The sequence below is a fragment of the Periplaneta americana genome, chromosome 1 (genome assembly GCF_040183065.1).
Source record: "Periplaneta americana isolate PAMFEO1 chromosome 1, P.americana_PAMFEO1_priV1, whole genome shotgun sequence".
In the NCBI taxonomy this organism is placed as follows: Eukaryota; Metazoa; Arthropoda; class Insecta; order Blattodea; family Blattidae; genus Periplaneta; species Periplaneta americana.
Genome location: NC_091117.1, coordinates 26294939 through 26313467, shown reverse-complemented (window position 1 = coordinate 26313467; position 18529 = coordinate 26294939). Strand labels below are relative to the sequence as shown.

At 35.6% G+C, this 18529-nt stretch overlaps 1 protein-coding gene across 1 annotated transcript in view; it reads left to right on the top strand.

Annotated features, from left to right (window-relative positions):
- The window catches only part of CCAP (Crustacean cardioactive peptide), a 254063-nt gene that overhangs the window by 219952 nt on the left and 15582 nt on the right, over positions 1–18529 (top strand). The window contains exons 4-5 of the mRNA XM_069815672.1: positions 3529–3689; positions 14683–14832. Of these exons, the coding sequence (XP_069671773.1) occupies positions 3529–3689; positions 14683–14832 (311 nt within the window). The remainder of the gene's footprint in view (positions 1–3528; positions 3690–14682; positions 14833–18529) is intronic.

Here is an 18529-nt window from a genome sequence, read left to right as displayed (position 1 = left end):
GTATTTGGCATAAAAAAACATTCAGAGGGAATATGTTTCATTATTATGGAAGCAAATAACTTTCAAAATGTCCAGTATTTTTTTTTTCTAAAATAAATCTGAAAAATGTTTATTTGAACGTCTAATGAACTTAGTTTGCAGCATTTGCTGCACAAGCCACTAGTTAAATGTTAAATACAACACCATTTGTGGATTATCAGACTGCATTTATCAATTCCGAGGATTAACTTCATATATAAATTACAAAAGCCACCAGAATTCACTCTGTGGCTCAACGCTAGAGCGTTGGTCTTCCAACTAGGCGAGCCGGGTCAGATCCTCGACCAATTTTGTAATCGACATCGCAGAGGATTTTTCTCAGGATATTTCTGTTCCTCTCTTCTTTCGGGTTTAGGAGTTTTCGTCACAAAGTTTTCGTCACGATTGTCACAGTTTGGCGCAGAGTTTTTCGTCACCCAATTACGTTAAGTCAAAATACCAGATTTGTCAAAAGAATGTACATTTTTGGCGTTTAAAATTTTGATACATTTCAGCAATATTTTCCCGTTCATCCAGAGTACATAAATTCAATATTGTAAGAATAAAGATCATGGAAATGTTTTGCGATATTGTAAAAAAGAAAGCCATAGAAACGTCTTGAGGCACTAACTTATAAAAATGAAAAGCATGAAAATGTTTTGCGATATTGTAAAAATGAAAACCATAGAAACGTTTTGAGACACTAACTTATAAAAATAAAAACCATGGAAATGTTTTGCGATATTGTAAAAATGAAAACCATAAAAACGTTTCGAGGCACTAACTTATAAAAATGAAAACCAAGAAAATGTTTTGTGATATTGTAAAAATGAAAACCGTAGAAACGTTTTGAGACACTAACTTATAAAAATAAAAACCATGGAAATGTTTTGCGATTTTGTAAAAATGAAAACTATAGAAACGTTTCGAGGCACTAACTTATAAATATGAAAACCATGAAAATGTTTTGCGATATTGTAAAAATGAAAACCATAGAAACGTTTTGAGGCGCTAACTTATAAAAATGAAAACCATGGAAATGTTTTGTGATATTGTAAAAATGAAAACCATAGAAACGTTTTGAGACACTAACTTATAAAAATAAAAACCATGGAAATGTTTTGCGATATTGTAAAAATGAAAACCATAGAAACGTTTCGAGGCACTAACTTATAAATATGAAAACCATGAAAATGTTTTGCGATATTGTAAAAATGAAAACCATAGAAACGTTTTGAGGCGCTAACTTATAAAAATAAAAACCATGGAAATGTTTTGCGATATTGTAATAATGAAAACCATAGAAACGTTTTGAGGCGCTAACTTATAAAAATAAAAACCATGGAAATGTTTTGCGATATTGTAAAAATGAAAACCATAGAAACGTTTTGAGACAGTAACTTATAATAATAAAAACCATGGAAATGTTTTGCGATATTGTAAAAATGAAAACCATAGAAACGTTTTGAAGCGCTAACTTATAAAAATAAAAACCATGGAAATGTTTTGCGATACTGTAAAAATGAAAACCATAGAAACGTTTTGAGACACTAACATAAAAATAAAAACCATGAAAATGTTTTGCGATATTGTAAAAATGAAAACCACAGAAACGTTTTGAGGCGCTAACTTATAAAAATAAAAACCATGGAAATGTTTTGCGATATTATAAAAATGAAACCTATAGAAAGATTTTGAGACACTAACTTATAAAAATAAAAACCATGGAAATGTTTTGCGATATTGTAAAAATGAAAACCATAGAAACGTTTTGAGGCGCTAACTTATAAAAATAAAAACCATGGAAATGTTTTGCGATACTGTAAAAATGAAAACCATAAAATTGTTTTGAGACACTAACTTATAAAAATAAAAACCATGGAAATGTTTTGCGATATTGTAAAAATGAAAACCATAGAAACGTTTTGAGACACTAACTTATAAAAATAAAAACCATGGAAATGTTTTGCGATACTGTAAAAATGAAAATCATAGAAACGTTTTGAGGCGCTAACTTATAAAAATAAAAACCATGGAAATGTTTTGCGATATTGTAAAAATGAAAACCGAGGAATATTTTGCGATAATGTAAAAATGAAAACCTTGGAAATGCTTTACGATACTGGTAGTATAAAGATAAAGACCACGGAGACGTTTTGCCATACTATGAGAATAAAAACATGGACACGTTTCTTTGAGAAACTATATAAAAAATAAAAGCTATAGAAATATTTTGCGGTAAGCCTACTGCAAAAATAAAACCATGGAATCGTTTTGCGATACTTCAAAAATAGAATCCATGGAAACGCTTTATGATACTATAAAAATGAAACCATGGAAATGGTTTGCGATATTAAAAAACAAAAGCCATGGTAATGTTTTCCGATAGGTACTATAAAAACTAAAACTATGGAAATATTTTGCGACGGTTACTTTAAAGACAAAACCATGGAAACGTTTTCCGATATTGTTGTTGTTTAGTCAATTGTCCGAAGATATGTTTAAACCTCACAAGTGATACTAACAAGACACCACCTATGAGACAACTAGGGCAGGAGGTAATGGTGTAGGGTGGCCAGTTCCTTTCCTCCTCGATTGCGTACATTGTCGATTAGCTACATGTTACACTAGTCAGACTTCAGATGCATACAAATAATACTATTCTTTTTTTGACACATATCGTCAAGTGAGATGTACTGCCTGATGTACATATCAGCCAGAACTTCAATCAGAGACATTTTCGATATAAAAAATATAATAGCCGTGGAAACGTTTTGAGATGCTATTAAAATAGAAGCCAAGTATATGTTTTGCGATATTACTCGTATTATGAAAATAAATAGGCCTATCATGGAAACGTTATGAACGAGTATCGTGTGGCATACAATCCTGTGATAAATGTGTATTATGTGATCTACAGTCCTGTGACGAAAATGAAATCTGTGACGAATCAGACATATTATGGCAAATAATTTGCGAAGAATGATCCGGATCCCCTATCATTCCACCAAGACTCCCTACTCATTTCAACTATCATCTGCAATAGCAAAACTAGGATGTGAAATATTGGGGCTAGTACGGTTTTCCGAAGGTATTATAATAGTAACAGCTGGGGCTCTGGTCCTCTGAGGCATGAGACAGGGTGGCCCACCTGTCAACAAAGGATTCACGAAGGTGCCACCACTTGTCGGAATTGAAAAATCATCGAGTATATAGGGTGATTCAGTAAAAGCGTGCAAAAATTAAACAGAACATAGGGGATGCTGTAAAGAACAATTTGAGATAGGGAACTTGGGATCTTCGAAGTCAGATTAAGGAGATTTGAGCTTCAGTTATCAACGTCTCATTCAAAACTGTAGATCGGTCTTTGTTGCTTCTGCCAAAGATCACATTTTTTTAAGTTTTGTGTGAATTAACAATGTCCGAATAATTCACTCTTAACTTTGTATCAAATTTCAGAAGATAGACATTCTCTGTGCAACTCAATTTTGGGTTTGATTTCTTATTCAGGTTGTGGCAAGAAACGGTCCGACGAGTCTATGGGGACGCTCGTGGAAATGAACTCAGAACCAGCCGTGGATGACCTCAGCCGCCAGATCCTGTCGGAAGCAAAACTGTGGGAAGCTATCCAGGAGGCTCGCGTGGAACTGCTGAGGAGGCGGCAGGAACAGGTGCGAACATAATTTTATTCCAAGAATCTGACTCTCCTGGAGAGATTAGTGAAGACTTTCAACCGCTTTCGCCAACCATAGACTAATCAAAAACGTCTTGAATGTCAAATAATATTTAACAAGTTCTTTCTTTCTTTTTTCTTTCTAATTTTCTTTCTTTTTTATTTTCTTTCCTTTCTTATTTCGTTCGTTTAACCTTCTCCTTTTTTACAATCCAATGAAATGGGAGGGTATATACTGTAGCTATAGGCCAACACTTGTCAGGCACACTTTACGGGCCTCTCTATTCGTGTCACCTCTGAGACAACAAAGGACAGCATATGACAAGAGACAAACACCCAATTCCGTGGACGGAAGGTTAATCATTTTGCATTGTCAACTATGGGAATCGAACCATGGACAGTTCGTATTACTGTCCCGCTCATCCAGTTTACAGGCGTATAGTTTTCGAGAGTATGCAAATTCCGGACAAAATTAACATGTTCCTTATTTTGACCGCGTCATGGGCTAGCGAAAGGTACATGTAAATTCCGGATTCAATATAACTGGTAAGTTATGAAGGGAAAGGAGTGTGGGTAAAGAAATGAAGAGAGCAGTGACGTTCACTCTTCAGCTGTTTATAAGAGTTGAACAGTTAATTTCTAGCTGGAGTTACCTGGGATCATTCCGTATTCATCCGTCTAGTGGGACAGCACGGGGAGTACAACTGTCGTGACTCGAAATGACCAACGTGAAATTTCCGTTAATGTAGCGAAACCTAACCTGACCTAACCTAACCTAACATAACATAACCTAGCCTAATCTAATCTAAATATAACTAAGTAACAGTAAAGTAAGTTTAATCACACCAGATTTCCATTGACATCTGCCAGTCCTAAGTCTGCCGCCCATCATTCTGATAGCTTCTTTTCCTTACTCCGCAATTTACGTGCATTCCAATCTATCCCCTACTCCGCAATTTACATGCACCCGTCATCAGTTTGTCCCGCAATTTACATAGAGAATTAATGATCGATTTAATCTTAGTACGTTCTTTCTCTCTCTTTTCATCTATCTGTCCATCCACCCATCCATTCATTGTTAGAAAACCATTTGTTTGAGAGCTAAAGTATCTTTAGTTTTACATACAGTTCGAAGGAAACATATAGGGGTCTACTGACCACACTGAGCATTTCTATAGAAATATTTTAACTAATTCATATTTAAAAGCACGGCAGTATGCATAAGTCTAGCCTTCATTGTGATGAAGGAATGACAGAGAGTGATTAATTGCTTTCTAATAAATAGGCACAGGCAATAAAAATAATTGCCGCATGAATTTTCACAAACGTAGAGCACTAATTAACTTCTGACAAAAATTAAAATACAGCCTTTTAATGTCAACATTGAACGCTTTAACGAAGTTGCTACGTATTTAAATTATGGAACATATCGATTACTAAACTTCCAAGTAACGTTCCTCTTAAATTACACGCACTATTCAGACATGGTGATTATTAGCCTAGACCCAGGCTGTCTGAGTTCGAGTCCAGGTCAGGTCTGGGATTTTCCATTGAAACATCGATAGTGACACTTTTACGGAAAAGGCAGAAATAGAGATTTTTCTCTCGGTTCTCTCCTTTCCTCATGCTAGACAATATGCTACTGTTATCTACGCTATTTTGTTTAAACAATATCCAACATACACGTATTTTGCTATATTGCATGGAAAGTAACGCTACCACTCCGCGGTGAGTATTAAGGTAAGGGAAATTTGCGCGTGGTAAAGGTAATTCTAATGAATATATAGGGAAATTTTGTCAAAAGGACTTACTTCCACTTCTTTGTAGATTCATGTCCTTCTAATATTATGTTTGTTAAACAGTAGTGGCTTTTGAGTTTCTTTTGTTCACAGTTCTCTAATGAATAAATTTTCCTTTTCTACCACCTGGAGTATTTTTCTAGTGAGCATGTATTGTCCCTCAACTGCTGCTCTTGTAGAACACTTGAGAATCCCAAAGAGTGTAAGCTTAAAACTGATCTAAATGTCAAAGGCTACTGATGTTTTCAAAGTACTAAACAGGTTAAATTCATTAACTATAATCATAAAAAAAAACATTCACCAGTGGCAAATTACTTCAGAGAAATGTAGTACTATAAGTTATTTAACAGTATCATCCCTGAATTAAAAGTATGACTTATTAACTTTCTTTTTAAGTCTGCGTGTATGTTCAAGTTTTCTTAGTTTTACCACAGTCTAGTATATACAGTCGCGAAGCTCAATACGTAGTAAATATGCAAACATTAGTAGTTGCTCACCGCTAGGATCGCTAATATCGCCTCATTACACGCAATGCAAAATAGTACCGTCACAGTCTTTGTTTCTAGCACCCTCAAAACTCAAGCTTCGTGACTGTATATAGTAGACTGTGGTTTTACGTCAAATCTAGGTTATAACATTTCATTTTCAACCCATATGAATCTCATTAATTCATTAATTTCAATTAAAACTTAAATAACATTAAAAACTGTCTTTAATGTTGGCATTATCGATAAAACCAACGAGGGAACTGTTAATGTCCTCGTATCAAAACCTCTCCTTAAACTGCGTACATAGATCTTTACAACAGATAAGTACACACACACACATACAGGGCGAATCATAAGTTGTTATTGTTTTGTAATGTTATTAATTTCAGGGGATATTCCTTGAGATATTTCAAACAAAAACATCCATTCCATAACCGAAAAGTACAAACGTTAATCCCAACCATACGACGTTATATTTTTTTGTCGACAATAACAGTAATTTTGAACAGTTTTATATTTTTTTCAATATAATTTTCATAACACCAGTATTTGAATAATTTGCTGTATAACCATCAATTTTTTTCATTTCGTTTTATCGCGATAAGAAAGCATTTCCAGACACTACTTTATTACGGTCTATCGTGGTCTAAGGCATCATGCTTGGATTCGCGTTATGAAATGAGCGCTGGTTCGAGTCCACATTGGGGAGGAATCTTCTCATGAAATTTCGGTCAGTGTTTGGGATCGGTGTCCACCCAGCATTATGATTAATCCGGTTCTGGAACCAGCTGTAACGGCTTGGAGGAATCGTGCTGACCACACGATACTCCATTTTGATTGGATGATTGTTCACCTCTGCTGAGGCATATGGCCGTGAAGCCAGCAGCCGGCTGGTCAGCCAAGGTCCTTCATGGGCTGTCAGGTCTCGGATTTCTTTATTTTACTTTAATGTGAAAAACGTTTCATTGCATGCCCTCTAACACAATTGAAAATTAGGAATAGTTATTCTGAAATATCATGTAATATATACTGTAGGGCATATCCATTATTTGCGTATTTTTATAATGTGAGGCCATATAAACAGTATTTACACACAATCAACATCTATTTATTTTATTTTAGTAGGTTATTTTACGACGCTTTATCAACATCTAAGGTTATTTAACGTCTGAATGTGATGAAGGTGATAATGCCGGTGAAATGAGTCCGGGGTCCAGCAACGAAAGTTACCCAGCATTTGCTCCTATTGGGTTGAGGGAAAACCCCTGGAAAAACCTCAACCAGGTAACTTACCCCGACCGGGAATCGAACCCGGGCCACCTGGTTTCGCGGCCAGACGCGCTGACCGTTACTCCACAGGTGTGGACTTCAACATCTATGACTGTAAGACAAAATAATAACATGTTAAAATCTAGACCATCATTATCATCATCTGAAGGCTCAAGGCTAATATTCCACCCCTATAGTCGACACCTGTGGAGTAAAAGTCAGCGCGTCTGGCCGCGAAACCAGGTGGCCCGGGTTCGAATCCCGGTCAGGGCAAATTACCTGGTTGAGGTTTTTTCCGGGGTTTTCCCTCAACCCAATACGAGCAAATACTGGGTAACTTTCGGTGCTGGACCTCGGACTCATTTCACCGGCATTATCACCTTCATATCATTCAGACGCTAAATAACATAGATGTTGATACGAAGTCGTAAAATAACCCAATAAAATAAAAAAATCCACCCCTATAAAATGTGAAGATGGAAACTTCCCATTGTTTTCTCGGTCATCTAATATGTATATCGTCTGTCTTTTAATCTAAGTTATACTAATAATAAATCTGTGGTAATTTTCAATTTTCCAAATACAATGGGTGTTAACATGTATAATTAACCATCCTGAAACCGAAAATCGCTTTTTTGAAAATTTTGTTTGTATGTCTGTCTGTCTGTCTGTCTGTCTGGATGTTTGTTACCTTTTCACACGATAATGGCTGAACCGATTTATATGAAAATTGGAATATAAATTAAGTTCGTTGTAACTTAGATTTTAGGTTATATGGCATTCAAAATACTTTATTTAAAAGGGGGGTTATAAGGGGGCTTGAATTATATAAATCGGAATATCTCCCTTATTATTAATATTCATGAAAAGTATTACATAACAAAAGTTGCTTTAAAAATAATTTCCGATAAGTTTTATCGTATACAAACTTTTGATAACTGTTATTTAATGAGATAAATGAGTTTTAAAATTACAATAACAACGCCATCTAAGGCGCTGTACTGAAATAAAAACAAATGACTTCGTCTATAAGGGGCCTTGGACAACAACAATCGAAAGCTATTAATCATAGCCTACAGAGAATATTTCTGTGTTTGTATGAAGTAATATCGGAAGCTAATTAATTGTGTAATTATTATTTCACCATTGAAAAGTGTAGTTTCTCTAGATGGACATAATTCTACAATGTTATTACAGTAACTTCTGAAACATGTAGCAAGTAATATAAAGTATACACATTAAAACTAAATGATATGTCAATCTTCATTAAACTATGGTTGCATGTAATAACAATAAATTAAGAAAATGTTAAAGGAATTGTCATTGCACCAAATGATTGCTCTCTGGACCAAAATGACCGCATTTTAATTATTTAAATACAATTTAAATTAAGTAACATATTAAACAATTTATCCTTCTACCAAACACGAATGTTGCCTGGATCAAACGTCCTATTTTAATTATGTAATTACTTTATATTTATTTCTAACAGGTGCAGCGGAGCGCACGTGTACGGCTAGTGAATAATATAATCGGAGACGGTATTTGTCCATGTTTTTAACGAGTTATTTCCACTTTCGTCTACAATATCGAGACTTTAGAAATTAATAAATTACAGGGATTGCGTCTTATAGCTAAACCCAATTATTATTGTAAAGTCTTCATTCACACTTTTCCAACTTTTGTTTACCGGCACTTTATTTTTGTTAAAAACTTATAGAAACAAAATTACGAACTGTCTTATAACCTCCCATAGATATTGCAGCATTTCATAAACTAAGTCAACAAGTTCCTTCCAGGACATTTGTAAATTCCTCTGAGAGCATATTAAATACACTACCACCACCTTCCTGCTTCCATTTGTTGGTTTATTGAAAGCTATACAATTACAGTACCAACGCGTGCAAGAGGAGAAAATACGAAGATATGAGGTTTCTATATGTATAAGTGAAGTCGTAACAGCACATATTGTATGGAATTCGTGCTTCATTTGTCACTTCATACGACTGTAACTCTAGGAGACAGAAATTACATGTGCAAATTGTTGAAATTCTGAACTGGATGTTGACACGTAAGGAGGATGTTAATCCAATAACTGACTGTACCACCTTCCCAAGTCAAACACGATGTGCATAATATTCAGCAGTAAGTCTACGTCTACATACATACATTACACGGATATTTAGAAATACGCGGCCTGCAAATCTTGCTAGGTAAATTTCATTCTAATTTCTTCTCAATTTTTTTTCCTTCACATTATCAGAACCAGTATAAATCAGAATCTTGTTTTAAGTTTATACATTTGATTTTGTAATTGGTGAAAGTTCAGTATCCTGACCCGATTTCTTGTTACTGACTTGTTGTAGCAAGGTTTCTGGTTCATCTTCAAGCATAGGCGGAGAAAGAAAAATTTCCTTGGGGGGGAGGGCAAAGGCAAAACCATAGAATCCCGATATAACGCGAGGTTACGGGGGATATCATTTACTTTCTCCCCCGTTATAGCTTGACCGTGGTAAAGTATATCGGAATACGAGCTTTTATTTTGTATTCGACAGATAATGGAGAAAAAATGGGAGTATAAGGGTACAGTGCATCAGTTATTCACAGATTTCAAAAAGGCATATGACTCGGTTAAGAGAGAAGTTTTATATGATATTCTTATTGAATTTGGTATTCCGAAGAAACTAGTTCGATTAATTAAAATGTGTCTCAGTGAAACGTACAGCAGAGTTCGTATAGGTCAGTTTCTGTCAGATGCGATTCCAATTCACTGTGGGCTAAAGCAAGGAGATGCACTATCACCTTTACTTTTTAACTTTGCTCTAGAGTATGCCATTAGGAAAGTCCAGGATAACAGAGAGGGTTTAGAATTGAACGGGTTACATCAGCTGCTTGTATATGCGGATGACGTGAATATATTAGGAGAAAATCCACAAACGATTAGGGAAAACACGGGAATTTTACTTGAAGCAAGTAAAGAGATAGGTTTGGAAGTAAATCCCGAAAGGATTAAGTATATGATTGTGTCTCGTGACGAGAATATTGTACGAAATGGAAATATAAAATTGGAAATTTATCTTTTGAAGAGGTGGGGAAGTTCAAATATCTTGGAGCAACAGTAACAAATATAAATGATACTCGGGAGGAAATTAAACACAATAAATATGGGAAATGCGTGTTATTATTCGGTTGAGAAGCTTTTATCATCCAGTCTGCTGTCGAAAAATCTGAAAGAATTTATAGAACAGTTATATTACCGGTTGTTCTTTATAGCTGTGAAACTTGGACTCTCACTTTGAGAGAGGAACATAGGTTAAGGGTGTTTGAGAATAAGGTTCTTAGGAAAATATGTGGGGCTAAGAGGGATGAAGTTACAGGAGAATGGAGAAAGTTACACAACACAGAACTGCGCGCATTGTATTCTTCACCTGACATAATTAGGAACATAAATCCAAACTTTTGAGATGGGCAGGGCATGTAGCACGTATGGGCGAATCGAGAAATGCATATGGAATATTAATTGGGGGCCGGAGGGAAAAAGACCTTTAGGGAGGCCGAGACGTAGATGGGAAGATAATATTAAAATTGATTTGAGGGAGATGGGATATGATGATAGAGAATGGATTAATCTTGCTCAGGATAAGGACCAATGGCGGGCTTATGTGAGGGCGGCAATGAACCTCCGGGTTCCTTAAAAGCCAGTAAGTAAGTAATAAAAGTATTTTTGGGGTGTATGTTTCTTACAGTGTTACATCCATATCTACGATGTTTCGGGCCGAGTTGTATAGAGCTTCAACTGTAGGTCTACTACAAATTATAACAGGGCATAACCATAGGCAGAGTTATGGGAGGGTATGTGGGAGCACGCCCCCCGCCCCAAATTTGTCTGAACTCTTCTTTTTTTTTTCTATTAACATTATAAAATATTGAATTCAAAAGACTTTTCTTGCTTTTGTTTATGAATGGGATATTATTTGTAAATGCTACTATCGTACTATCTTCCTGCTAATGGCTGTTTTCACAAAAAATCTCTGGACTGTGGTTGTTTCATGAAAACTACTGAAAATTTCCACTCCTTTAACATGGGACTATAGTGTTTTTTTTTTTCTTCACTAACACGTAATTCAGTAGATGGCCGCTGCAGACTTCTAACACAGGAATACAGGCTGTTACAAAAGAAAAATTACAGTGCTTCCATTCCTCAAACACATGAACTGTAGTCAGAAGCTCTGACCACTAGTCCTTTACTGACTTCTTTAACGCTCAATTTATCACTCTTCAATTTTCGTTGTATCACTGAATAACATTTTTCCTCCTTAACTGAATTCACACTACGCATTAAATTTCTGAGAACTTTTCTCTAGAATTTAATCACAAGGTTCAACGCGAAAGAGCATGAACGTGTTTCAGACTTCTCCAACTAACATTCTGATTTAATTCGATGAATGAACCTGATGGACTGTAAAACGACGTTCAAGTCTAATTTGGCATATGACAAATGAATGCAGAATGCGGATCTTGCATTCAGTTGTTTTTGTGGAGAAGAACGTCAGAAGGCGAAATGTTGAGAAAGAATATTGATGACGAAGTCGAAAAAAATATGGAGTTGAGAAAATTCTATTCATTAGCTTAATTTAGTATAATAGTTGATGATAAAAAGTCTTCCGTTACGTTCTTTCAGAGGGGAATCACCTCGAAGCAAAGCAAACGTATCTGTCAAGATAACGTTCCGGAATATTCAGGTCGAAACCACCATTGGAAACTAATATAGGTACGGGTAGGGGATTTGGAAGGAAACTTAAAAATTTGCTATCAATAAGTAAAAACTGTAGCTACCGGTGTGGTATAGAGAGTCATTTATGCCCCGAGACTCTGTTAGGGCGTGGGATAATTATGTCATAATAGTGCATTATGCTACGAGCCTATAATGGTAGTGATTAAGACGCGAGTATGTTTATGAAACGAGCGCAAGCGAGTTTCATAATTTTCATACGAGCGTCTTAATTACCATTATAGGCAAGTTTCATAAGACTTTTTATGCTCGACCATATTTCTAACTTGAAATTATTCATAAGTATTCATGTTATTCTTATCTGACTGGGGAGCGAAACTGACCTTGTGCAATATCTCGTAAATTGTGAGATGTGCGCAGAAGAGAAAGTATTGATTTTTTCCGAGAAACAAATGTCATTGACCTTGATATAATCTAGAGAGTAAAATAAACATTAATCTTGACATAACCTTGAAATTGATTTAGACATTGAAAAACGAGATGACAAATTGAATTTATTTGAATATTATTTACAATTAACGCTAATTATTATAGTAACAGAACATAACCTTCTGCGACAGTATTGGATTTCCAGCCTCCGTGACGTTTCGCTAGTTGTCTTTCGATTGCATATCCGAGAATAATCGATACTTGCGCTTTCATATTGCTACAATGGTGTTTTCTGTTTGGTGGAACACCTGAACTTTAATGAATAGGTGTACTTTAATGAGGTGCATTAAAGGGCTGCTACCAGGTGCACAATTACTACATTTCGGCATGGCCGAGCATAAATATTTTTACGAGGTTTTTTCCAATTTTGAGGCGAATGCCAGGTAATGTCAAGCGAATAGTTGGTCTCATCTTACTAAAATACCATTATCCACGTGTGACTACCGGTGTAGCCAGGCGGTAGCGCGTTTCCTTACTCCTGCTCTGAACTCCTCTTGGGCATGCGTTCCATTCCCACTTGGGCTGATTACCTGATTGGGTTTTTCCCAACTGTAACGCGAATGTCACGCAATCTACGGCGAATCCTCGACCTCATCTCATCAAATACCATCACGCTATCACCAACTCCATCGACCCTAAACACATCAGTACAGCGGACTCTCACTATTTTCTTTGCTTACTTACTTACTTACTTACTTACTTACTTACTTACTTACTTACTTACTTACTTACTGGCTTTTAAGGAACCCGGAGGTTCATTGCCGCCCTCACATAAGCCCGCTATTGGTTCCTATCCTGAGCAAGATTAATCCATTCTCTATCATCATATCCCACCTCCCTCAAATCCATTTTAATATTATCTTTCCATCTACGTCTCGGCCTCCCTAAAGGTCTTTTTCCCTCCGGCCTCCCAACTAACACTCTATATGCATTTCTCGATTCGCCCATACGCGCTACATGCCCTGCCCATCTCAAACGTCTGGATTTAATGTTCCTAATTATGTCAGCTGTGGTCGTGCCAGAGAATCAGTCCCATTTCGAGGCTTTGAAGGATTGGTAACAAGCTGTTTTTTACGGTGACGGGTTGTTAGCCCTTCGCCCAACCCCCAAGCTGGAGGACCACTCCTCATCGGCTGTCCGCGACTGCTTATTCACTATTTTCTTCAAGTGATGTCAATAGAAGAATTATACGCTCATATACAGTAATGACGCAGGACTAAAATTGCGTGTCCTTCAACCCACTGCTTAAGCAGTACACTTCTATTCAGACATTTTTTAGGCATTTTCATTTAATTTTGGCCACAAATCCCGATTATGAATATAAAATTATTTCCTTTGATATTTTGTTTACATATTTTGTCCCTTAATACCCTTTATTTTTAACTTGGTTATTTAACGACGCTGTATCAACTACGAGGTTATTTAGCGTCGATGGAATTGGTGATAGTGATATGATATTTGGTGAGATGAGGCCGAGGATTCGCCATAGATTACCTGACATTTGCCTTACGGTTGGGAAAAACCTCGGGGAAAAAACCCAACCAGGTAATCAACCCAAGCGGGAATCGAACCCGCGCCCGAGCGCAACTCCGGATCGGCAGACAAGCGCCTTAACCGACCGAGCTACAACGGTGGCTAATACCCATTATTTTGTATAATATTTTAATCGTTTTTCTACACAAATATTGCCCTTTTAACGTAGTACACCCCATGTAATGGATCAGTCCAATCATCCCTTCAATATAGACTCCTGTATACTTGCTAATTCCGTGTAAGAGTGGCCTTGTGATGGGCTACATGAAAACTACATCAGGTAAAATAATTAATTAAAGTGTACCACTTAGAAAAAAATATGTAAAATTAAATAAACTTAAATGTTGATACTAGAATTTAATTTAATTACTAGTCTAAATATTAAGTAGCACAAAACTCCTACTAAGCCAATTTTAGAATGTAAGATCAACTTTTAGGGCATTTTTAAGGGCATTTTTTTTTTAAGATTTTTAGGTCATAAATGCATTGTTTTAGGACTTTCTTTTATGATTTATAGGTCATCAAAATCCTAGCCCTAATTATTATTATTATTATTATTATTATTATTATTATTATTATTATTATTATTATTATTATTATTTAAACCATAATAATTATTTAGCAAACGTGCCGATTAATGGAACAATCAGCATAAGAAAACTCAAAAATGTTCTTGAACAGTTGCAGCAGCAGTCCAACCAGTTCGGCGCAGGAATGGACAGGCCACTTCCCCTGCCTATTGCCGGCTACCGGAGGAAGAGATTTGCAGACCCCGAGAGCCAGGCTCCTGCCCCTCACAGCAACCTCCCCCGCGCCACATCTCAACTTCAGGTACGTACAAATACCTACATTCCGAAGCTCTATTAATATTAGATTATCTCAATAGTAATATACGTTACAAGAGCGGTAGGTAGACGTTTTTGTGTTCGAGGAAAAGATTGAAAAAGCGAAACGTAGTTGAGCGTTTTTAATTTCCGAGAACATGAAAACAAACATACCGCTCGTGTATCGTACATTATTTTGTGCGAAGATCGTTTATTACATACCTGAAAGACGAATTTCTAATTAGTTGCAATGAAATCTCCATCTTGGTTTCTGTTTAATAACGGCAACTTAGGAAAGCCAAAATATCTTTCTTCAACATTGTTGCTATAAAATGTTTTCTGTGTTTACTATACTCCAGCAGGCCGTGACATACGTCTGTCTTTTTTTCCCCCCAGTCTATAAATGCGAACTTAAAACAAACGGTAAGGTTATGTAATGACTTATTTTTCATTTTAATATTTTAACAATATTATTTATATAACATATTGCAGTAATAACATCGGCATCTGGAATCTTGTTGATTTTTTCACGGCTTCCTTAATGTTACTTGTATCAGGAATGCAATAAGTTTCGTGGAGTAGTAGACTTTACTTAATTTTTGCAAATATTTAAAAACAATAATTAACATTGCAATTTAGGTGAAATTGCAGTAGTAAGTTTCCAATTTATAATTATTACTATGTTGAACGTCTCTAAAAATAATTTGTTAAAAGCCTAAAGCATTAAAATGAATGTCGCGCTTAAGCGGTAAGAAGAGGGAAATTGTTATGTGTGTTACGTTGGGAATACTGAATGTGGTGTTTTACACTTACCGCGTATTGGTTCTGTGCGGAAAACAAGCAAATACGCACGATCTCGCACAAAAGTATTTTCCTTATAACTCTGCTTCGGTCACTTAGTATGGACCTTGAATCTATATCTGCATGGGCCAGAAAGTTTGGTTTGACTCTCAATGCATAAAATCACAAGCAATCCTAGTGGGACATCAACGTCTATTATGCAATATTACTCCTGCTCTTCCAGTCAAGTTAAACGGCAAAATAATCCCTTTTGCTTCCTGTGTTAAAAACCTTGGAGTTTACTTTAATACGCATTTAAACTGGAATAACCAAGTAACCCATATTACCAAAAAAAAGTGCTTTCCATACTACATTCCTTAAACAGCATTCGAAAATTCCTCCCGCTATCACTCAAGAAAATACTAGTGGAAACACTAGTAATGCCCCACTTCGATTATTGTGATTTTCTACTGACTGACCTCAATGTCAACCAGTCGCAAAAATTACGTGTTCATAATTCTTGTGTTCGCTTCGTCTGCGATGTCCGTCGCGCTGACCACATTACCCCATCCTTCCAAACTCTAAACTGGCTACGGCTTAACGAACGTAGAAATTTTCATTCTCTTGCTCTCCTTTTCAAATCCTTCACACTTCTACACCTACCTACCTTGCCTCCCGTTTCAGTTACCTGTCATCATATCATAATCTCTTCACACGCACGCGAAATAGCCGCATACTAGCCATACCAACACATAAGACATCATCGTATTCATCACCATACTCAATCTCGCTCTCGCACTTGTGGAATACCCTACCCAGTGACATCAGAGACTGTCGGAATTTAGTAGCGTTCAAAAGCAAGCTTATTAAGCATTTTCTTACTGCGTAGAGTAGGTTTAATTTTTACTTAATCAATAAAAGAAATGCTTCTCTCTTCTTAACTTTTACAATAAACTGTCTAGCTTTTATTAATCAGTTAATCTTTTAGTACTTTGATTTTTATTGTACTTGTAAATTTAATATTAATTTTGTAATGTTAATTGTAATTGTATTCTTAATATTGTAGTTGTAATCACCTAGTAAAGGGGAAGAGAAGGCCTGATGGCCTTATCTCTACCAGGTTAAATAAATAAATAAATAAATAAATAAGTAAATAAATAAATAAATAATGGTCGCCGTTAAGACACAATCCAAATTGGTGGATGGCGATAGACTGTGGCCTTAGAAACACCACGACTTGCTGACAATTCACTGCTACTGGTGAGTGGCTGCTCTTCAAGTTTGATTCTCTACAATAGGTGATCTTCATGAACGAATTCATCTTCTAGATGTAGGTCTCCATCAGTGAATCGTTTAAACCAGTTTGACGCTATCCTACTACATACCACCCCTTCATCTTCCACTTCACATGTTTCTTGAGTTACTGACTTTGTATTCATGCCTTTTTTTCCCAAAAGAAACTCAGATGTACTCGAATTGTGATTGTGTCTTCGTAGCTTTTCAATGAGCAGGACGAGTATTTTTTTAACTAGCAATAAAAGCGAAGTGTGACAGAGAGATGCACCAAGAAGTATATGCAGGTTTTTTGTTAACCCTTAAAAGAGCAAAGTATCCTATACGATACAACAGGTTAATAGGCTATATATATATATATATATATATATATATATATATATATATATATATAATTTGAACTGGTAATGGAAATTACAGGAAAACGGCTGGACGGATTTTAATAAATGACCCCTCATTTTGAAGCTTGGAACTCAAAGTTTTTCGGAAAAATAGTAGTTTTCAGTGACATGTCAATTTTTAAACATAATTTTCCTATTTTCCAAAATCCATCTGTCGTCAGTTTTGAGAACTAGCTAATAGCATTCACGGCCAACTTGATATTGCCTTCGCCTTTTTGTAAAGGATAAGCGAAGCGAGCATCAAGTCGGCCGTGTTGCATTTCAGAATAAAACAAAACACATACTACAGTAAACAATATTACACGAAGGCCATGATCTGAAAGAATGCTAACATATTTAAAGCTCAAATTAAATTGGTTATTAAAAACTTAACTTATTAAAAATAATTGACAGGTTCGATTCTGTGATGTGTAATTTTCTGGGTACAGCTGTGTTTTGGATGTTAAAAACTACATAACTTGAGGTGTTTTGATGACATTATTACCATTAGAAATGAAATATTATTGTAGTTAATGCCATGATGTGACTATTTTTCATTAATTATACATATTAATGGTATATTGATGATATGAAAGTGAAACGTTTTGGGGTTATATAAGTAGATGTAGAGAATAACTTAAATTAGATTTTGACTTCTATATTTTACTGAGTGGCGGCTATATAGTAGGCCTATATATAGTATATGTTACTGAAACCTATAAAACTTACGTAAGATAATAATATTATTAAAAATCAAATATTTTTGTAGCTATTAATCAAGTGGAGTTGGATCTTTTTCATATATTTAATGGCGGTGTGGTGTAGATATTTATATGCGTGGTTCTCTTCAATATTGGCTCGAGAGAGAATATCTTTCATTATTATGGAAGCAAATAACTTTCAGAATGTCTGGTATTCTTCATTAAAAATAAATCTGAAAAATGTTTATTTGAACATCTAATGAACATAGTTTACAGCATTTGCTGCACAAGCCACTAGTATGCTATAATTTTAATAGAATAATAGAAAAAAATGATAGGACAATTAAAATTTCACAATACTATAATATTGTACAGCATATAAAATATGGACATTACGATAGTTGTTTTCTTTACAGTCCGACACGGTTTAATAAACTAGTGTGAGAAATGAAGTTTTGCCAATTTAAGGGTTAAATGTGGCTGGTTTGTAACGGTGGTAGTAAATTTGTAACGAATTTTCTCAAAACTTGGGTGTTTCTGTGAAAAATCT